Source organism: Oncorhynchus tshawytscha, linkage group LG11 (genome assembly GCF_018296145.1).
Source record: "Oncorhynchus tshawytscha isolate Ot180627B linkage group LG11, Otsh_v2.0, whole genome shotgun sequence".
NCBI lineage: Eukaryota > Metazoa > Chordata > Actinopteri > Salmoniformes > Salmonidae > Oncorhynchus > Oncorhynchus tshawytscha.
In genome coordinates, this window is record NC_056439.1 from 47,480,997 (window position 1) to 47,503,421 (window position 22,425).

Genomic DNA, 22,425 nt, shown 5'->3' on the forward strand with positions numbered 1-22,425 from the left:
GCCTTCATTTTGTTGGCCCCCAGGAAGAGTAGCTGCTGCTTTGGCAACGGGATAGATCATAAACAGTAACAGCGTATCTGATGGGTCAAAAGAGATTAGTGCAAAAAGGGTATTTGCAGATATTCCGGGTAGCTATTAGTTAACTATTTAGCAGTCTTACAGCTTGGGGGAAGAAGCTGTTCAGGGTCCTGTTGGTTAGAGATTTGGTGCATCGGTACTGCTTGCCATGCAGTAGCAGAGATAACAGTCTATGACATGGGTGGCTGGAGTCTGACAATTTTATGTAGCTCTGCTGTCAGAAGTGTTATCATCAGGACAGTTTGACTTATGAAACATGGGAATTATTTGTCGGTGCATTATACGTTTTAGAAAACCCTATTTAGTCTGCACAAAAAATATTGTCTTCTCTACACAAGTGAAAAGAGTAGTGGGAAAACTTCAGTTGAGCCAAGTAGCAGAGAACTCACATGCAGGGCATTAAATGCCAAATGACCATTGAAGTTGGAGAGGGTAACTAGACAAGAGTAAATTGTCGTTGTCCTCGTTTCAGCCTCCACCACGTCCTCGTTTCAGCCTCCACCACGTCCTCGTTTCAGCCTCCACCACGTCCTCGTTTCAGCCTCCACCACGTCCTCGTTTCAGCCTCCATCACGTCCTTGTTTCAGCCTACTAACACTTTTCCTCCTCAACCTGCACATTATGCTTTCAGTGTGTTGTCTTGTTTGCTTCTGATCTGGAAAAGACAGTCCGATGTGTTTTTATGGACTGTGTTTTATCTTGCCAAAAAGGTTAAAGTGCTGACATTTCAAGAGTAGCCAAGCAATAATACACCTGTTAATCAAAACCCATAGATTGCAGCGCTGAGATGGCAAGAATAGGGCTGAGTAACGACAATTAGCATAATTGCGGATCACATGGATCTCTGAAGAGAGAACTTAACGGTGTGCACCTCTTTCTAATTATACTCTACGAGCCAGGCTTAAGGTTATTAAAAGGAGGGCGGCGGACCTGCCGCAATAGAGGAGGGCGGCCGACCTGCCGCAATAGAGGAGGGCGGCCGACCTGCCGCAATAGAGGAGGGCGGCCGACCTGCCGCAATAGAGGAGGGCGGCCGACCTGCCGCAATAGAGGAGGGCGGCCGACCTGCCGCAATAGAAGAGGGCGGCCTACCTGCCGCAATAGAAGAGGGCGGCCTACCTGCCGCAATAGAAGGGCGGCCTACCTGCCGCAATAGAAGAGGGCGGCCTACCTGCCACAATAGAAGAGGGCGGCCTACCTGCCGCAATAGAGGAGGGCAGCCTACCTGCCGCAATAGAGGAGGGCAGCCTACATGCCGCAATAGAGGAGGGCAGCCTACCTGCCGCAATAGAGGAGGGCAGCCTACCTGCCACAATAGAGGAGGGCAGCCTACCTGCCACAATAGAGGAGGGCAGCCTACCTGCCGCAATAGAGGGCAGCCTACCTGCCGCAATAGAGGAGGGCAGCCTACCTGCCACAATAGAGGAGGGCAGCCTACCTGCTGCAATAGAGGAAACACAGTACAGGGTGTGAGCTCCATTGGAAACTGGGTTGGGGTCAATTCCATTGCTGTTCAGTCAATTCAGGAAGTAAACTGACATTTCAGAAATGTAACTAAGGAGAATTTAATTAACATAAATCCAAATGAAATTGACCCCAGCCCTGATTTGCTGATAATCTACCACCATAAGAGAAGCCTCTCCAATAGGGAAACTCATGAGACGGTATAGGCTAACAGAATACCATCTTGATCCTTATTTCTCAAGGTGTCTTTCCTAATGCATATGTACGTTCAAATCTACGCTAAAGGCCTGGAGCATTAAAGATTCATTTTAGGACTAGACTTTAAAAATAGGCATTTACCATTCATCCAAGTCTCCCGATTGCAGCTTCCAAGTGTTTACAGTGGGGCAAAAAAGTATTTAGTCAGCCACCAATTGGGCAAGTTCTCCCACTTAAAAAGATGGAGAGGCCTGTAATTTTCATCATAGGTACACTTCAACTATGACAGACAAAATGAGAAAAAAAATCCAGAAAAATCACATTGTAGGATTTTTTATGAATTTATTTGCAAATTATGGTGGAAAATAAATATTTGGTCACCTACCAACAAGCAAGATTTCTGGCTCTCACAGACCTGTAACTTCTTCTTTAAGAGGCTCCTCTGTCCTCCACTCGTTACCTGTATTAATGGCACCTGTTTGAACTTGTTATCAGTATAAAAGACACCTGTCCACAACCTCAAACAGTCACACTCCAAACTCCACTATGGCCAAGACCAAAGAGCTGTCAAAGGACACCAGAAACAAAATTGTAGACCTGCACCAGGCTGGGAAGACTGAATCTGCAACAGGTAAATAGCTTGGTTTGAAGAAATCAACTGTGGGAGAAATTATTAGGAAATGGAAGACATACAAGACCACTGATAATCTCCCTCGATCTGGGGCTCCACGCAAGATCTCACCCCGTGGGGTCAAAATGATCACAAGAACGGTGAGCAAAAATCCCAGAACCACACGGGGGGACCTAGTGAATGACCTGCAGAGAGCTGGGACCAAAGTAACAAAGCCTACCATCAGTAACACACTACGCCGCCAGGGACTCAAATCCTGCAGTGCCAGACATGTACTGGTTTAAGCAGGGGGACATGTCCAGGCCCGTCTGAAGTTTGCTAGAGAGCATTTGGATGATCCAGAAGAAGATTGGGAGAATGTCATATGGTCAGATGAAACCAAAATATAACTTTTTGGTAAAAACTCAACTCGTCGTGTTTGGAGGACAAAGAATGCTGAGTTGCATCCAAAGAACACCATACCTACTGTGAAGCATGGGGGTGGAAAAATCATGCTTTGGGGCATTTTTTCTGCAAAGGGACCAGGACGACTGATCTGTGTAAAGGAAAGAATGAATGGGGCCATGTATCGTGAGATTTTGAGTGAAAACCTCCTTCCATCAGCAAGGGCATTGAAGATGAAACGTGGCTGGGTCTTTCAGCATGACAATGATCCCAAACACACCGCCCAGGCAATGAAGGAGTGGCTTCGTAAGAAGCATTTCAAGGTCCTGGAGTGTCCTAGCCAGTCTCCAGATCTCAACCCCATAGAAAATCTTTGGAGGGAGTTGAAAGTCCGTGTTGCCCAGCAACAGTCCCAAAACATCACTGCTCTAGAGGAGATCTGCATGGAGGAATGGGCCAAAATACCAGCAACAGTGTGTGAAAACCTTGTGAAGACTTACAGAAAACATTTGACCTCTGTCATTGCCAACAAAGGGTATATAACAAAGTATTGAGATAAACTTTTGTTATTGACCAAATACTTCTTTTCCACCATAACGTGCAAATAAATTCATTAAAAATCCTGCAATGTGATTTTCTGGAATTTTTTTCCTCATTTTGTCTGTCATAGTTGAAGTGTACCTATGATGAAAATGACAGGCCTCTCTCATCTTTTTAAGTGAGAGAACTTGCACAATTGGTGGCTGACGAAATACTTTTTTGCTCCACTGTATATGACTTCTAAGTCGTCCGACACAGGTGAATAACATTTAGAGATTTATGACGCCTATCCGTTTAGTGGGGTTATTGGTGCCTGCCAAGTGGGTGAATGTACTGCAACAAGTAAGAACACATGAACCATTGTAGTCTGACATACTGTATCTTTACATTTGTAGGTATGTAGGTATTCAAATGTTTTGAGAGAAGCTCCCTGCTCGCCTATCAGATGCGGTTAGTTAGCATTTATATGTATGACATTAGCTATCTGCTAAGTTATTTGCCAGGGAATAGTGGACTGTCAACAATACATAGTGATGTGCGGGGGGGGGCAGTCCTGTACAGCCACAGTGCAGTCCTTAAACATGTCAGGTGTGATTTGTGTGATGACATTAAAAGGTTTGGCTTGCTCAGACATGCTCCGGTTGCTCCCACCTTTGCTTAGAGTGGTTACTGCAAAACAAACCAAGGACAACACACCAATGCCTTTGTGTTGTCTGGTAGAGAAAAACAATATCCATACTGGCGTCTAAGTGTAGAATGCCTGGCCAATACACTGCTTCTCTGTACGTAGTAAGATATGCTAGTAATGTTGGATCAGTAGGAAGGAGAGTTGTGTTTGTGGTCTGGGGGGACAAAACATGTTGTGCTCTGATATCCATATTAGCATCGGCTACAACTTGGAATTTAATGCCAATACACTGCACTCTATGTAGTATGCTATTGTATGGATATTGGCACAGAACCAAGCACTGTTTAAACACGGTTTAAGCTTTGAACGTGCCTGGTTGATCGTATATGATCAACATAATTCCTCTATAGAAAAGTAATACCTCTGTTTGTGGTTCTTGTCAATCAATCAGTCATTCAACCAATCAATGTCTTTCTTCTGCGGGTAAGAAGAAGAGACCCACTGGGCTCAGATGAAAACAAAAATATAAAATTCCCTTATGTTGATGACTTGTTGCCAAATCCAATCAGTTTACCATTCAACGTCATCACATATACTTTTTGGTCTGAAATGACGTGGAAACAACATTGATTTAACCAATTTGTTTGGCCCCAATGGGGAGCGCACTGTAGGATACTTTTCTGAAAGCAAACGATCTTGTCTGTAATGCTCTGTGTAAACAAATGAGTCATGTAAAGGTGTAAACCTCAACCCCCTATATCTCATCGAGTGCATCATAAGACCAAACAACAACTGCCAAATATCTGTACAAAATATAAAATCACTGTCAGTCCTTTCAATCACTGTTGGTGGGCAGCATGTCGAATGGTACATCATGTCACTCTGCTCCCTCGAATATTACATAACAATCTATACTTAAATTATTTAATGTTTTTTTTAAACAATAAATGGAAACAAAACAGTGGAAAAAGGATTTTTATCTAGATTTGCGGAGAGTCTATTTCTCAGGTAAATTATTTCCAAGAAGCAATACAGGGCCCTATACCGAAAGCATCTCAGAGTAGGATTGTGGATCTATTCATTTTTATCTAAAAAAGCTAAACTGATCCTAGATCAGCACTCCTACTCAGAGACACTTTGTGGATATGGGCCCAGGGCCCATATGTGTGCTGAGATATGATCTGAATAGCAAAACTGATACGAATAACATTATATAAACAAGGGGGCAGCTGATACTAGATCAGCACTCTATTTTGTAATTTGTTTAATTTTATTGAATATTAAAACATACAAATCTACCTGCAGTGAAGCCGCTCAAGATTATATTACATTCAGTCATCTAACAGACCCATCTAGAGTGATCCACAGAAGCAACCATGGTCAACACTCTTACCTTAACTGTGCCGATTCCATAGTGGCACCAATCCCACTAATGACCGATCTTTGTCTCAAGACTCCATTTGAATCACTGTTACCCTAGACATGATGTGCAGTCCGTCTCTAGGGACTATCTGTTTCTTCAAGATAAGACTTGAGATACAGTTGAGTGCAGATGATTAGCATTGGCGATAGACATGAACTGCCATCCGCTATGGTCTAAATAATGTAGCACGCTAAGTCCTGAAGGTTAAAAAGCTGGTTATGAGAATCCTAGGAGCCTATGAATTGTTAATATAACCTCCCCTGATCCTAATAGGTCAGAACTAACGGTGCTACGCTAATGTCATGCATGTGATTACTGGTAAACACAGAATGTGTGAGCCCTTGAGACATATTGCACTGAACTGTACAATGATAAACTGAGAAGAGTGAATATTTAAGAAGAGTCACTAACTTCTTCTCCTACTCCGATTCTAAAACATAATCTTTGAGGCCATATTGGAAGTGAGAGACAATGTTTGTTTGGAACCACACTCTTGTGATAAGTAACCTTGCCTGAGACCTGAAGACTTACATTGGCTCCCTAAGCTAATTCCTAGGCTTTAGCTCAGTGGGCTAACACAGTCTTGTTAACTCGGAGACTTGAGTTTGAACCACCCGAGTCTGTCACGTGTACTGTATATGTGCATTTCAAGAGTACCTTTAATAGCAGGCAGCGTCTGCAGCTTCCTATTGGTGCTGATGGGGAAGACAGACGCACTCAGCCTCCGCTCCCTCTTGACTGCTGAGTTTGAGCCAGGTTTCACCCTCATTAGCTGGGTGTTAGGCGGCTGCGCGCTCTTCTTATTGGAACCCTGTGGAAACAAGAGTCGCAAAGCGAGGGTTCCCGTTACTGGCCAGCAGTTTCCTGCCCAAGGAAGCCAGGGATCACAATTACCCAAATTGTTTCCACGGGGAGGAGTCAGTGATGATGTGGAGTTGTGGTTAAGGGTCATGTTCCTCTTCCAAATCAGATGTTTCCCTGGGAAGGAACCTGATCAGAGGTGCTGTCTGTGTGTGTGTGTGTGTGTGTGTGTGTGTGTGTGTGTGTGTGTGTGTGTGTGTGTATATACGGTCTCTGTTGACACAGGGTGTGTAATGGAGTCCCACAGAGACAGATAACTGATAGAGCTGTACAGGCAGTGATAGTGGCATCATGCTGTCTGTCTGTCTGCCGGTCTGTCTGTCTGCCGGTCTGTCTGTCTGCCGGTCTGTCTGTCTGCCGGTCTGTCTGCCGGTCTGTCTGCCGGTCTGTCTGTCTTCTCAAGGTTCAAAAGTTGTCTGGAAGTGTAAATTACGAATATGGACAGAGTTGTTCTCATCTCACCCTCTGCAATATCCTGGGCGTATTTTCCAGGTAGTGATAACCACAAAACACACCCCAGATAAAAATCAGGATTACTATGCAATAAATGCTATATGATACACAATAATATTTGTTTAACAGTGACAACTGTGTGTTATCAATATCGTATCACTTCATTGTGACTACAGATAAAAAGTAATAACAGTCAATAGGCTTGCTGCTACGATTCTCTTCTAATCAGTATTCATGTTCACACTGGTGTGGTAATTATACAGCACAAGAGCCTCTTGGTCAAGGGACTTAGCTCTGCTTCCTCATGCTGTTTCAGCAGATATACATATGCTTTAAGTCTAAATAAATACTACAGTACCATACTGTAGGACCATACGGATAGACTGTAGACAGCCAGACGTGACTGTCTAGTTCTAGTCAGTACCTAACAGTCGATCAACTGACAGTGTATTAAAAAAAACACTTACAATGCATAACACTAATATTGATTAGTAGGTTTTCTAAGAACTCTGCATGCCAGAGGAACCCTGTGGCTTTGTTCCAAATGGCACCTTTTCCCTATTTAGTGCACTACTTTTGGTCAGAGCCTTATATGCCCCCGTGCACTAGATAGGGAATAGGGTACCATTTTGGAAACACTCTGACAGTGTATTTATAGAACCAGAAGTCTGGAGCTAGAAAGGCTCTAAAAAGGTGAAAGAGGATTCATGACATCTCTCATTAGACCGGTTTGTTCTTTCCACTAACCCCAATTAACCCCAGATAAAGTCATATATTCCTTGGCTCATTGAGTACTTGTACAGCTTCCCGAAAAGACACCTTCCTTTGCCTATTTTAGAAGAATCCATGCAGTTTGTTTCACACATGAGTGTAAAAGTCAATTGATTTTCACATTGCTTGATAAGTACTTGATGGGTGTAGATAGAATATAACAGAACAAAGATGGGCCCAACTCTGTTTTCAAATCAAAAGGTTCATCAGTATCATTGTTCATCAGTACTTTCCAACTTTTTGGGGATTTCTTTGAAGTATGGTGGCAAAACTAAGAAAATACAGGTTGGACTGCTTCCTACCTCATGGTCAGAGTTGGAATGTCCATTTTTGCATCCAGGTTTGCTTGATTTCACAGGCTTGGAAGATTCCTACATAAGACAGACAAACTGTGTGAGTGACAGTAGGCCCAGGTTAGATAGATCTGGCAAAAAAGTACTTGAATCAGTTAGAGAACACATTGCCCTTTATGGTTGTGAGGTCTGGGGTCCACTCACCAACCAAGAATTCACAAAATGGGACAAACACCAAATTGAGACTCTGCATGCAGAATTCTGCAAAAACAGTGTACAATGTAAAACACCAAATAATGCATGCAGAGCAGAATTAGGCCAATACCCAGTAATTATCAAAATCCAGAAAATAGCCTTGCTATTGAGAGAGGCTGCTGTTGGTAGACCTGGCTCTCAAGAGAAGACAGGCTATGTGAACACTGTCCCAAAAAAATGAGGTGGAAACTGAGCTGCACTTCCTAACCTCCTGCCCAATGTATGACCATATTAGAGACACATATTTCCTTCAGATTACACAGTCCCAAAGAATTTGAAAACAAATCCCATATTTATTGGGTGAAATACCACAGTGTGCCATCAAAGTAGCAACATTTGTGACCTGTTGCCACAAGATAAGGACAACCAGCAGTGGTGTAAAGTACTTAAGTAAAAATACTTTCAAGTACTTCTTAACTTGTTTTTTTTTTTTTTGGGGGGTTATCTATGCATTCCTAAAGAAAATAATATATGTTTTACTCCATATATTTTCCCTGACATCCAAAAGTACTCGTTACATTTGAATGCTTAGCAGGACAGGAAAATAGTCAAATTCACACACTTATCAAGAGAGCAACTCTGGTCATCCCTACTGCATCTGATCAAAATACTTTTACTCAAGTAGTATGTCACTGGGGGACTTTCACTTTTACTTGAGTAATTTTCTATCAAGGTATCTTTACTTTTACTCAAGTAATACTAAACTCAGCACTGTCAACTGCGTTTATTCTCAGCAAACTTAACGTGTAAATATTTGTATGAACATAAGATTCATCAACTGAGACATAAACTGAACATATTCCACAGACATGTGTCCCTGAACAAAGGGGGGGTCAAAATCAGTATCTGGTGTGGCCACCAGCTGCACTAAGTACTGCAGTGCATCTCCTCCTCATGGACTGCACCAGATTTGCCAGTTCTTGCTGTGAGATGTTACCGTACCCTTCCACCAAGGCACCTGCAAGTTCCCGGACATTTCTGTGGGGAATGGCCCTAGCCCTCACCCTCCGACCCAACAGGTCCCAGACGTGCTCAATGGGATTGAGATCCGGGCTTTTCACTGGCCATGGCAGAACACTGACATGTCTTGCCGGAAATCACGCACAGAACGAGCAGTATGGCTGGTGGTATTGTCATGCTGGAGGGTCATATCAGGATGAGCCTACAGGAAGTGTACCACATGAGGGAGGATGTCTTCCCTGTAGCGCACAGCATTGATATTGCCTGCAATGACAACAAGTTAAGTCGGATGATGCTGTGACACACTGCCCCAGACCATGACGGACCCTCCACCTCCAAATCGATCCCAATCCAGAGTACAGGCTTCGGTGTAATGCTCATTCCTTCGACGATAAACACAAATCCGACCATCACCCCTGGTGAGACAAAACGGCGACTCGTCAGTGAAGAGCACTTTTTGCCAGTCCTGTCTGGTCCAGTGACGGTGGGTTTGTGCCCATAGGCGACGTTGTTGCCGGTGATGTCTGGTGAGGACCTGCCTTACAACAGGCCTACAAGCCCTCAGTCTAGCCTCTCTCAGCCTATTGCGGACAGTCTGAGCACTGATGGAGGGATTGTGGGTTCCTGATGTAACTCGGGCAGTTGTTGTTGCCATCCTGTACCTGTCCCGCAGGTGTGATGTTCGGATGTACCGATCCTGTGCAGGTGTTACACATGGGCTGCCATTGTGAGGACGATCAGCTGTCCGTCCTGTCTCCCTGTAGCACTGTCTTAGGCGTCTCACAGTACGGACATTGCAATTTATTGCCCTGGCCACACCTGCAGTCCTCATGCCTCCTCGTGTAACCAATGTGAAATGGCTAGCTAGTTAGCGGTGTGCGCGCTAATAGCGTTTGTGGCGCGATGGGTAACGATGCTTGATGGGTGTCAGTTGTCGATGTGTGCAGAGGGTCCCTGGTCCGAGCCCAGTTAGGGGCTATATTGATGCTGGTTGCTGGCTAGCTAGTTAGCGGTGTGCGCGCTAATAGTGTTTCACTCGGTGATGTCCCTAGCTCTGAGACCAGAAGTTGTTGTTCCCCTTGCTCTGTGGCTTTTGTGGCACGATGCTTCATGGGTGTCAGTTGTTGATGTGTGCAGAGGGTTCCTGGTTCGAGCCCGGGGAGGGGAGGAAGCTAAACTGTTACATTGATGCTGTTGACCCGGATCACTGGTTGCTGCGGAAAAGGAGGAGGTCAAAAGGGGGGATGAGTATAACCGATGTGAAATGGCTAGCTAGTTAGTGGTGGTGTGCGCTAATAGCGTTTCAATCGGGTGATGTCACTCGCTCTGAGACCTGAAGTAGTTTGCTCCCCTTGCTCTGCGAGGGCCGTGGGTTTTGTGGAGTGATGGGTAACGATGCTTCGTGGGAGGCAGTTGTTGATATGTGCAGAAGGTCCCTGGTTCAAGCACAGGTAGGGGCAAGGAGAGGGACGGAAGCTATACTGTTACACTTGCAGCATACCTAAGACACGTTCACGCAGATGAGCAGGGACCCTGGGCATCTTTCTTTTGGTGTTTTTAAGAGTTATTAGAAAGGCCTCTTTAGTGTCCTACGTTTTCATAACTGACCTTAATTGCCTACTGTCTATAAGCTGTTAGTGTCTTAACGACCGTTCCACAGGTGCATGTTCATTAATTGTTTATGGTTCATTGAACAAGCATGGGAAACAGTGTTTAAACCCTTTACAATGAAGCTCTGTGAAGTTATTTGGATTTTTATGAATTATATTTGAAAGACAGGGTCCTGAAAAAGGGACCTTAATTTTTTTCTGAGTTTATTAGCTCCTTTTCCACCACTGACAACCAGTGAAGAACAAACACCATTGTAAATACAACCCATATTTATATGTATTTATTTTCCCTTTTGTACTTTAACTATTTCCACATCGTTACAACACTGCATATAGCCATAACATGACATTTAAATGTCTATACTGTTCATTTGTGATTGTTTATTTAAGTTTAGTTTATCTATTTCACTTGCTTTGGCAATATGTTTCCCATGCTAATAAAGATCCCTTTGAATTGAATTGAATTGAGAGACTCATTCAATAACCAATTAGGCTATTTCACCTATGAATCCTAACAGTTTTGTTATTCAATAATATCTTTACATCTAGCCTACTCACCTTATATTTTTTCCCTTTATTCGGCATTTTTAGGCGAGGAGTCGGAGCCCCCCCGTCCTTCTGAAAACTCCGTTTGCTCCCTCAATGCCTCTGATCCCTCCGTGTGACAAAAGTAGCCCACACCTCTGTTTTCGTCCATAGAGGTTTGAGTCGTTGACTTCGGTCATGTGACTTTAAAATCCATCCACACAGCTCTCCACCTCATTTACCGTCACTGCCTATGGTTACTGCACTGTCATAATCCTTAACGACCTTGTGCCAACTCAATAGGGGTGTCAGACAGACTGTGATAGGCTATAATATCAAGCTAGTCCGTACTAAATTTGTAATATGTCATAAAACGACAGGGATTTCAGTTTATTCACATCAAAATATATTAATAGAAGGTAAGAGAAAGGACATTTGATTTAGTAGGTAGACAGAAGGTAAGAGAAAGGACATTTGATTTAGTAGGTGCCTAGATAAATATAAACCTGTCTAAAAGAGTTTAATTGAAATGTTTTCCGTGACTGACACATTCTTGAATAGCAATACCGCCCCCTAGTGGTACAATTAGCTTGTAAATGCTCTTTCTGAACCCGCATTTGTTCAAAGATTGTTTTATCACAGAAACATATGAATTTTCACGAAAATCTGATTGTTTCTTGTTCCAAATATACTACAAAGGTTAGGTAATACTGTAGTTTAGGTTACTATTAGTTTTCAGGCAGTAAAACAATATGAGTTTATCAGCCAACTCCCATTTCCCCCCCTTCAGACAAAAGTTTAGACCGGTCTGAATTGCATTGTGGGTAGCGTAGTAGTTTTATGGGACATTTCGACTTAAAGCTTCAAATTCGTCATCTGGTACTACAAATACCAGCATGCCCTGCATGAATACATCTGAAGGGTAGCGAATGTACCGCCGCATTGACACGTTACCAGTTGATGTGGTTTCACCAGACGTTTCTTTGTTCAGTCTACGACCGACTGTTGGTCGTTATTTCGTAAAATGTCGGACGGTGGCGGGGGCGACGATAGCTCCGGCACCATGGAGGTGTCTACTGCCGTACAAACGGTTGCTGATGCCGCGGTGCTGCAGAAGCATATTCGTAAACTTGTCCCTCTGCTCCTGGAAGATGGCGGCGATGCTCCGGCCTCCTTGGAAACCGCCCTAGAAGAGAAGAGCTCCATAGAGCAAATGAGGAAGTTTCTTTCGGACCCCCAAATTCACACCATTCTGGTTGAGAGAAGCACACTCAAAGGTCAGTCTGATTCAACTAAGGTAGTTAGTTAACTAACTAGCTAGTTAGTTTAAGAAATTGCTAGCTAATTGTTTAAAAAATACAAAAATTGCTAGCTAATAGACTGCACCTTCGTAGGCTACATCGTAACGTTATCTAACCAGTCAAATGAAATGGACTCATGCTGCTGCAGCATCCGTCAGAGGATTCCTCTTCCTCTAAGTTAAAATGTCAATCTTATAGAAAATACAAGGCAGTCTTGACTGCCAAAAGCAGATAACGTTAACGGTGGATGCGCGGTTCAATGAACGGCTCCCTTGTTCTATAGTTTTGCCCTCAGCTATAGGATCATGTGAAAATCAGGCTCCTGTTAGTCCTAGACCACTGTGCCAGATAGAAATGCCATTTCAGTCACACACGCACGTCTATATTCCTTTTATCATCAAGGCGTGGCACACTTAACTAAGGAAATTAGATAGTTATCTGTGCTGATCATATAGTTATCTGGCTACAGTGATGAGTAGAAATGTCTCCATTCGAGTGATGGACTTTGTTTTCTGTAGGCTTGGTTGAGATGCACAGACAGAAAGTGAATATTTGTATGAATGCTGCAATGCAGAATTTTATTTCTAGCAGCAGTGAGTGACCTCACATTGCAGGGAGGGGAGCACAAAAGATTTGAGTCATCTCTGAAAGCAGTGTCATGCGCTCAGTAGGGCTGGGCGATTTTACGAATGTATCTATCGACTAGGTTTGACAGCCATCGTCGATAGGCAATTTTACGAATGTATCTATCGACTAGGTTTGACAGCCATCGTCGATGGGCAATTTTACGAATGCATCATCTATCGACTACGTTTGACAGCCATCGTCGATGGTGAAAACATCGCGATGTCATCAACATATTTGAACTTGACTGCACCTCCGAAGTCTGGCAGAGCACCACATGTGTGTTTTTAGTTAGACTATTAACATAATGCAAGAGAACCGTGACTTAGCTAGTTAAATAAAAATATTGTAATGAGAGCGGAGAGATGTCAGCGCCTGACATGTCCCCCCCCCCTCCAATGTCGGATGATCATGGGCCTTTTCAATTTAGTTGTCTTTGTAAAACAATAACCATCTTAATTTCTCAATCGCCATTCGATTTGAATATGACTTGTTGGGCTAGGCATAGCCAACTCTTTCATGATCAACCATCAAATGAATATTTGCCTAACGGATTTCCATTTTAGTTGTTTGCCAATAGCCGCCTAAATAAGTAACAATAGTAGTAATGAGAGGGGGAACAAACAATTGCAATATGGACTAATAAAATTGGAAGTTTAAACAAACATTATATGTTTCTGCTTTACTTGACCAGAGTGTATGCAAAATCAATTGTGCAGTCAGAAAATTCCAAACCAACAGGCAAATAATAGGCTATAGGCCTACGCATACCCTTAGTCCATATAGACCTCATCAGAAGGAATTTGCCTCGACCACACCAACAAATTGGGGGGCATTCTTTCCCATTGACCCCAATTGTCAACATTTTTGTTTTTTTATTGTTATACAGAAATTGCAAAGCATGCTGGAAATCTGCTGTGTTCAATGTACATGTAACCAGGTATTTAAAAAAAATCAACCTACAGTTCACAATGCCCCCATGTAAGGAAAAAGACCATGCGCATTTCAGGTAAAATAACAGCTCAATGTTTATATCCCAGGACAAATTAGCTAGCGCCAGCAAGCTAGCTAAATAGGACAAATTAGCTAGCAAGTGCAAGCTAACTAGCTAAATTGCCATATGTTTAATGCTTTTTGACCTGTCCCCAAATTAATATAATTGGTTCAGAGTTTTGATATTTTAACCTGCGTGTCGTGATCACGTTTGGTGTGGGAGGACAAAATAAATGTATGCACAATGGCGCACGTGCGCAGCCTGTTTGGGTTCCGTGTAAGGCTGTATCACAACCGGCCGTGATTCGGTGGCGCACAATTTGGCCCCGCGTCATCCGGGCAAGGCTGTCATTGTAAATAAGCATTTGTTATTAACCTTTTCTAGGGCAGGCGTTCTGCTAGCGGAACCCCTCCACAACATTCCGCTGCAAAGGCAGCGTGAGAAATTCAAAACCTTTTTTTTTTTTTAAATGTAATGTAACTTTCACACATGAACAAGTCCAACACAGCAAATGAAAGATTAACATCTTGTTAATCTACCCATCCTGTCCGATTTCAAAAATGCTTTATAGCTAAAGCACAACACATGATTATGTCATAGCCAAGTCTAAAAAAACACACAGCCATTTTTCCAGCCAAAGAATAGGAGTCACAAAAAGCAGAAATATAGATAAAATTAATTACTAACCTTTGATCTTCATCAGATGACACTCATAGGACATCATGTTACACAAAACATGTATGTTTTGTTCGATAATGTGCATATTTATATCCATAAATCTGTTTACATTGGCACATTACATGCAGTAATGTTTTGATTCCAAAACATCCGGTGATTTTGCAGAAGTACTCATGATAAACCATGATAAAAGATACAACTGTTATTCACAGAATTCAAGAGACTTCTCCTTAATGCAACCGCTGTGTCAGATTTTTTTAAAAACTTCACGGAAAAAGCGTAATCTGAGAACGGCGCTCAGAGCCCAAAACAGCCAGAGGAATATCTGCCATTTTGGAGTCAAGAGAAGCTGGAAGTAACACCATAAATATTCACTTACCTTTGATCTTCATCAGAAGGCACTCCCAGGAATCCCAGTTCGACGACAAATGACTGATTTGTTCCATCATTTATGTCCAAATAGCCACTTGTTGTTAGCGTGTTCAGCCCAGTAATCCATAATCATGAGGCGCAGGCACTTCGTCCAGACAAACTTGAAAAGTTCAGATGTATGGAATCAATCTTTAGGATGTTTTTAACATAAAACATCAATGTTCCAACAGGAGAATTCATGTCTGAAGAAAAGCACTGGAAAGAGCGGTAACTCTGTCAGGAGCACGCGTCATGAGACCAAGGCACTCTGCCAGACCACTGACTCAGAGGTCTCATGAGCCCCTCCTTTATTGTTGAATCCTCATTCAAGTTTCTAAAGACGTTTGACATCTAGTGGAAGCCGTAGGAAGTGCAACCTCATCCATATCTCAATTTGTATTCGGGAGGCCAATCTTTGAAAAACTACAAACCTCAGATGTCCCACTTCCTGGTTGGATTTTTCTCAGGTTTTCGCCTGCCATATGAGTTCTGTTATACTCACAGACATCATTCAAACATTTTTAGAAACTTCAGTGTTTTCTATCCAATACTAATAATGATATGCATATATTAGCATCTGGGACAGAGTAGGAGGCAGTTCACTCTGGGCACTCACGTGGCTGCCCAGCACTGTGATGAAAAGGGTTTTTCATACTTAAAAGAAAAATGTAAGTAGTGAGAACACTCGGGAGCAGGAAATGTTGAAAATTGATCTTTAGAAATGCTGTACATTCCTTAAATGTCGTTTTGTTAACTAAAACAAGCAGACAACAACAAAATTGCATTTGATAAAGGTCAAGTTTTTGCTGTGAGCCAATGGGGTAACCTCGATAACCACATGTTGTTTTCCCCCTCAGGTGGGCGGGGCTGTGACGTTCTATCTCATACCGACTGGGCCTATAGGCTACTGTCAATCAATAAAAGTTGCAGTAGGCTAAGCGTTATATATGTGGAAGCTCCGTTTTATATATATAAATGGAAGAGGTGGATGGATGGGGGAATTTGGGGTTGTTGGTACTGTCTTTCTGTTATCATATCTGATACATGCATACAGTGGGGAGAACAAGTATTTGAAACACTGCTGTTTTGCAGGTTTTCCTACATACAAAGAATGTAGAGGTCTAATTTTTATCATAGGTACACTTCAACTGTGAGAGACGGAATCTAAAACAAAAATCCAGAAAATCACATTGTATGATTTTTAAGTAATTACTTTACATTTTATTGCATGACAAGTATTTGATCGCCTACCAACCAGTAAGAATTCCGTCTCACAGACCTGTTAGTTTTTCTTTTGAAAGCCCTCCTGTTATCCACTCATTACCTGTTAACTGCACCTGTTTGAACTCACTACCTGTATAAAAGACACCTGTCCACACACTCAATCAAACAGACTCCAACCTCTCCACAATGGCCAAGACCAGAGAACTGTGTAAGGACATCAGGGATAAAATTGTAGCTCTGCACAAGGCTGGGATGAGCTACAGGACAGTAGGCAAGCAGCTTGGTGGAAAGGCAACAACTGTTGGCACAATTATTAGAAAATGGAGGAAGTTCAAGATGACGGTCAATTACCCTCAGTCTGGGGCTCCATGCAAGATCTCACCTCGTGGGGCATCAATGATCATGAGGAAGGTGAGGGATCAGCCCAGAACTACACGGCAGGACCTGGTCAATGACCTGAAGAGTGCTGGGACCACAGTCTCAAAGAAAACCATTAGTAACACACTATGCCGTCATGGATTAAAATCCTGCAGCGCACGCAAGGTCCCCCTGTTCAAGCCAGCGCATGTCCAGGCCCGTCTGAAGTTTGCCAATGACCATCTGGATTATCCAGAGGAGGAAAGGGAGAAGGTCATGTGGTCTGATGAGACAAAAATAGAGCTTTTTGGTCTAAACTCCACTGGCTGTGTTTGGAGGAAGAAGAAGGATGAGTGCAACCCCAAGAACCATCCCAACCGTGAAGCATGGCGGTGGAAACATCCTTCTTTGGGGATGCTTTTCTGCAAAGGGGACAGGACGACTGCACCGTATTGAGGGGAGGATGGATGGGGCCATGTATCGCGAGATCTTGGCCAACAACCTCCTTCCCTCAGTAAGAGCATTGAAGATGGGTCGTGGCTGGGTCTTCCAGCATGACAACAACCCGAAACACACAGCCAGGGCAACTAAGGAGTGGCTCCGTAAGAAGCATCTCAAGTTCCTGGAGTGGCCTAGCCAGTCTCCAGACCTGAACCCAATAGAACATCTTTGGAGGGAGCTGAAAGTCTGTATTGCCCAGCGACAGCCCAGAAACCTGATGGTTCTGGAGAAGGTCTGTATGGAGGAGTGGGCCAAAATCCCTGCTGCAGTGTGTGCAAACCTGGTCAAGAACTACAGGAAACGTATGATCTCTGTAATTGCAAACAAAGGTTTCTGTACCCAATATTAAGTTCTGCTTTTCTGATGTATCAAATACTGATGTATCAAATACTTGTGTCCTGCAATATGACACATGCTTGGCACACCTGTATTTTGGGAGTCTCTCCCATTTTTCACTGCACATCCTTTCAAGCTTTGTCAGGTTGGATGGGGAGCGTCACTGCACAGCTATTTTCAGGCCTCTCCAGAGATTTTCGATTGTGTTCAAGACCGGCCTCTGGCGGGGCCACTCAAAGACTTGCCACGAAGCTACTCCTGCTTTCTCTTTGCTGTGTGCGTAGGGTCGTTGTTCTGTTGGAAGGTGAACCTTTGCCCCGTCTGGTTTTCATCAAGGATCTCTTTGTACTTTGCCCTGTTAAACCTTTCTATTGATGCGGACTAGTCACCCAGTCCCTGTCGCTAAAAAACATTCCCTAAGCATGCTGCCACAACCATGCTTCACCATAGAGATGGTGCCAGGTTTCCTCCGGACGTGACGCTTGGCATTCAGGCCAAATAGCTCAATCTTGGTTTCATCAGACCAGAGAAGCTTGTTTCTCGTGGTCTGAGAGTCCCTTTAGGTGCCTTTTTCGCGAACTCCCAAGCGGGCTGTCATGTGCTCTTTGCTGAGGAGTGGCTCCTGTTTGGCTACTCTACCATAATGGACTGATTGGTAGAGTGCTTCTGCAAGGTTACATATTGTTCTTTAGGTACTGTAGGCTGAATCATAAACCTTTTTTTTTAATGCTTCTGTGCTTTCACTGATTGGTATTCTTGTTTTTCTCTCCTCAGAGGATGTTGGGGATGAAGGAGAGGAAGAGAAGGAGTGCATCTCTTACAACATCAACATTGACATCCACTATGGGCTTAAGTCCAACAGGCAAGAACTTTTATGATACAGGAAGTAAATGGCAGTGTCAGGGAGAATTACGCAACTGCAATATCTTTGGTTCACCCAGCCGCTCGTGGTCATGTCTCTGAGTCTGTTTTAAGCCCTGAGTCATCCTTGACCGCAAGATCATCAAGTGATATCCATTTTAAGATTGTGATGGCATATGATTTCCATTTTAAGACGGGCCTAGGGGTAGTTAGACGGATTATTTTACCAGTTAGATAGGCCTGCCCTACATGTTACCTTTCTGTATCAAACTGTGGTGAAACAGTTCCTAACATTGCATAATACTACATCAACTAGCCTATATCCCTGTATTCATATGTGGATTATGACATTTTACAACTTTGTTTTTCAGCCTGGCTTTCATCAAGAGGACTGGAGTGATTGACGCTGACAAGCCCATATCGACCCAGGTGCGCGTGTTGACTCTGAGTGAGGATTCTCCCTACGAGACCCTGCACTCTTTCATCAGCAATGCTGTTGCTCCCTTCTTCAAGTCCTACATCCGTGAATCTGGCAAGGCAGACAGGTAAACCAGGAACTAAGTGGACTATCATGATAGTTTGTTTTAATATTTTGCGCATCTCGTTTATACCCAGTGGGTTAATAATGGCTCCATTTTGTCCTGGTCCAGGGATGGTGACAAGATGGCTCCCTCTGTGGAGAAGAAGATTGCAGAGCTGGAGATGGGCCTGCTTCACCTGCAGCAGAACATCGAAATCCCAGAGATCAGCCTTATCATCCACCCCATCATCCTCAACATCGCCAAGGCGTGCTACGAACGTGGTGAGAAGCCCAAGGTCACTGACTTTGGCGACAAGGTGGAGGACCCCACCTTCCTCAACCAGCTGCAGTCGGGGGTCAACCGTTGGATCCGGGAAATCCAGAAGGTGAGGGTAGAAACAATGACTTGTCTGAGAAATTGGGTGCCAGGTAGTGTTCAGTAGCAGGCCATCCAAGCAAAACATTTTACAAAGAAAAATAAAGTTTATATTGAACACGTTAAGTTAATACCTCCCCCGCTTCACTCCATTTTGAAATGCTTGCCACCGACTGAACATGACCATGGCTTGCTGGTTGCATTTGGCATCTCTTACTGTGGTTTTTTTGTTCTCCGGCTAGTCTGAATGGTTGTTTTTTGAATACTGTCCTCTTCCTGTCAGGTGACCAAGCTGGACCGTGACCCGGCCTCTGGAACGGCCCTGCAGGAGATCAGTTTCTGGCTGAACCTGGAGCGCGCCCTGAACCGCATCCAGGAGAAGAGGGAGAGCCCCGAAGTGCTGCTCACTCTGGACATCCTAAAGCACGGCAAGCGCTTCCACGCCACCGTCAGCTTTGACACTGACACCGGTGAGTTTTGTTTGATGAAACAAGCCCCAATACCTCTTTATGAATTGGATATTACAAGGAACCTTTTTCTTTTATTTGTTTGTTTGAGGACTTGTCACTCAAACCTCCGGTCAATATACATTTTCCACTTTGTGATTGACATCACTACTTTAGAACCATGGCGATCCTATTGTATTCTAATTCTATGTTTAGAACGTGCCATAATTTTATTAGACTTAACGACTTGAATATGTTTCCCAGGTCTGAAGCAGGCAGTGGAGACGGTCAACGACTACAACCCCCTGATGAAGGACTTCCCCCTGAACGACCTGCTGTCAGCCACTGAGCTGGATAAGATCCGTCAGGCGCTGGTGGCCATCTTCACCCACCTGAGGAAGATCCGTAACACCAAGTACCCCATTCAGCGAGCCCTGCGGCTGGTGGAGGCAATCTCCCGAGACCTCAGCTCCCAGCTCCTCAAAGTGCTGGGCACCAGGAAGCTCATGCACGTGGCCTATGAGGAGTTTGAAAAGGTGAGTCTACAGTGGCAGCTGCGACAAATACTCCATAGACGAGTTGGTTGTTTGGCAAGAAAACCGAGATGTGTGCAACTATGGGGTAAAACGGACCGAGTTGGCTTAGATTGTTGACAACATGTAAGCTATATTTCGTCTCCCAATGTTTTTTGATAACATGAATACGTTTACACATTGACCACTTGTCTTTCAAATGCATTGTTAGTAGTTGGTTGGCTAGCTAGCAAGCGAATTTTAGCCATATTAGCATTGACATGACATCAGTCAAAACAAGACATGGTACCAATAACAAGATTAAATGAGCTACTTACGATTCCCCACACGGCAGTTTCTTGTCGTTCTTGCTAGCAATCTGGCCATCCAGATTCACAACAACACACTGACTTATGCCCCATGGATGGATGCATATGGCTTTTGTGTCGTTGTCAATAAACCCATCTATACATTCCTATACTATTCTATATTGTTGTATTGATATTACTTAGTTGATAGTAGCATTAGTTTATAGTAGCATTTAGTTGATACTTATTTCTATCCCATTGTAGGTGATGGTAGCGTGCTTCGAGGTCTTCCAGACCTGGGAGGATGAATATGAGAAGCTCCAGGTCTTGCTGAGAGACATTGTGAAGAGGAAGAGGGAGGAAAACCTGAAGATGGTGTGGCGCCTGAGCCCAGCCCACCGCAAGCTCCAGGCCCGCCTCGACCACATGAGGCGCTTCCGCAGGCAGCACGAGCAGCTGAGGGCCGTCATCGTTCGTGTACTCAGGCCTCAGGTAAGAAAGAGACAGATTTGTCAATGGTTAGTGCCCCCGAGGGTTGGTATTATGGGCCCAGATTACGTTTATCTGGATTAACCACTTTTGCTGGAGATTCTCTATTGAGCGTACATCCCCCCCCCCCCACAATGACTTGCAGTTTTGGTCAAGAGTTGCCCTTGCTGGTTCCTAAGTGGTAATATCATACGTCAAGGTTTTCTTTCTCACTATGTCTTGTCAAGGTGTCTGCGGTGCCCCAGCACGCCCCAGGCGAGGCGGTGGAGCCCACTGAGATGAAGGTGGCGGAGGTGCTGTTCGACGCTGCGGACGCCAACGCTATTGAGGAGGTGAACCTGGCCTATGAGAACGTTAAGGAGGTTGACGGCTTGGATGTGTCCAAGGAGGGCATGGAGGCCTGGGAGGCGGCAATGAAGCGCTACGACGAGCGCATTGACCGCGTGGAGACCCGCATCACTGCCCGCCTCCGTGACCAGCTGGGAACGGCCAAGAATGCCAACGAGATGTTCCGTATCTTCTCACGTTTCAACGCGCTGTTCGTGCGCCCCCACATCCGCGGCGCCATCCGCGAGTACCAGACGCAGCTCATCCAGCGCGTCAAAGATGACATTGAGTCACTGCACGACAAGTTCAAGGTGCAGTACCCACAGAGCCAATCATGCAAGATGAGCCACGTGCGTGACCTGCCACCTGTGTCGGGCTCCATCATCTGGGCCAAGCAGATCGACCGGCAGCTGACCGCCTACATGAAGCGTGTGGAAGACGTGCTGGGCAAAGGCTGGGAGAACCACGTGGAGGGCCTCAAGTTGAAGCAGGATGGCGACAGCTTCCGCGCCAAGCTCAACACCCAGGAGATCTTTGACGATTGGGCACGCAAGGTGCAGCAGCGCAACCTGGGCGTGTCGGGCCGCATCTTCACCATTGAGACCAGCCGGGCCCGCGGTCGCACAGGAAACATGCTGAAGCTCAAGGTCAACTTCTTGCCCGAGATCATCACGCTGTCTAAGGAGGTGCGCAACCTCAAGTGGCTGAGCTTCCGTGTGCCGCTTGCCATCGTCAACAAGGCACACCAGGCCAACCAGCTCTATCCATTCGCCATCTCCCTGATCGAGAGCGTGCGCACGTACGAGCGCACCTGCGAGAAGGTGGAGGAGCGCATCTCCATCTCGCTGCTGGTGGCCGGCCTCAAGAAGGAAGTGCAGGCTCTGGTCACGGAGGGCATTGCCCTGGTCTGGGAGTCCTACAAACTGGACCCCTACGTCCAGCGCCTGGCCGAGACAGTCTTCAACTTCCAGGAGAAGGTCAGTGTTTTTTGTAACCACAAGGTTGGATCTCACCTGGCAATTTTTATTTTAAGTGTGCAGTTGCAAGACTTGCATTCCGCACTTGAAGATTGTATGTTCGGATTCT

At 44.6% G+C, this 22,425-nt stretch overlaps 2 protein-coding genes across 2 annotated transcripts in view; one reads left to right on the forward strand and one right to left on the reverse strand.

The window, feature by feature from the left end:
- The window catches only part of LOC112262090 (serine/threonine-protein phosphatase 2A 56 kDa regulatory subunit gamma isoform), a 49,271-nt gene extending 37,966 nt beyond the window's left edge, over window positions 1-11,305 (reverse strand). Inside the window, exons 1-3 of the mRNA XM_024437791.2 lie at window positions 11,108-11,305; window positions 7,734-7,802; window positions 6,004-6,157 (exon numbers count right to left, since the gene is read on the reverse strand). Coding sequence (XP_024293559.1) covers window positions 6,004-6,157; window positions 7,734-7,802; window positions 11,108-11,134 — 250 coding nt within the window. The 5' untranslated portion in view covers window positions 11,135-11,305. The remainder of the gene's footprint in view (window positions 1-6,003; window positions 6,158-7,733; window positions 7,803-11,107) is intronic.
- Window positions 11,306-11,991: 686 nt separating this feature from the next.
- The window catches only part of dync1h1 (dynein, cytoplasmic 1, heavy chain 1), a 48,290-nt gene continuing 37,856 nt past the window's right edge, over window positions 11,992-22,425 (forward strand). The window contains exons 1-8 of the mRNA XM_024437790.2: window positions 11,992-12,351; window positions 18,275-18,362; window positions 18,733-18,906; window positions 19,012-19,267; window positions 19,541-19,727; window positions 19,968-20,239; window positions 20,788-21,015; window positions 21,240-22,316. Coding sequence (XP_024293558.1) covers window positions 12,099-12,351; window positions 18,275-18,362; window positions 18,733-18,906; window positions 19,012-19,267; window positions 19,541-19,727; window positions 19,968-20,239; window positions 20,788-21,015; window positions 21,240-22,316 — 2,535 coding nt within the window. The 5' untranslated portion in view covers window positions 11,992-12,098. The remainder of the gene's footprint in view (window positions 12,352-18,274; window positions 18,363-18,732; window positions 18,907-19,011; window positions 19,268-19,540; window positions 19,728-19,967; window positions 20,240-20,787; window positions 21,016-21,239; window positions 22,317-22,425) is intronic.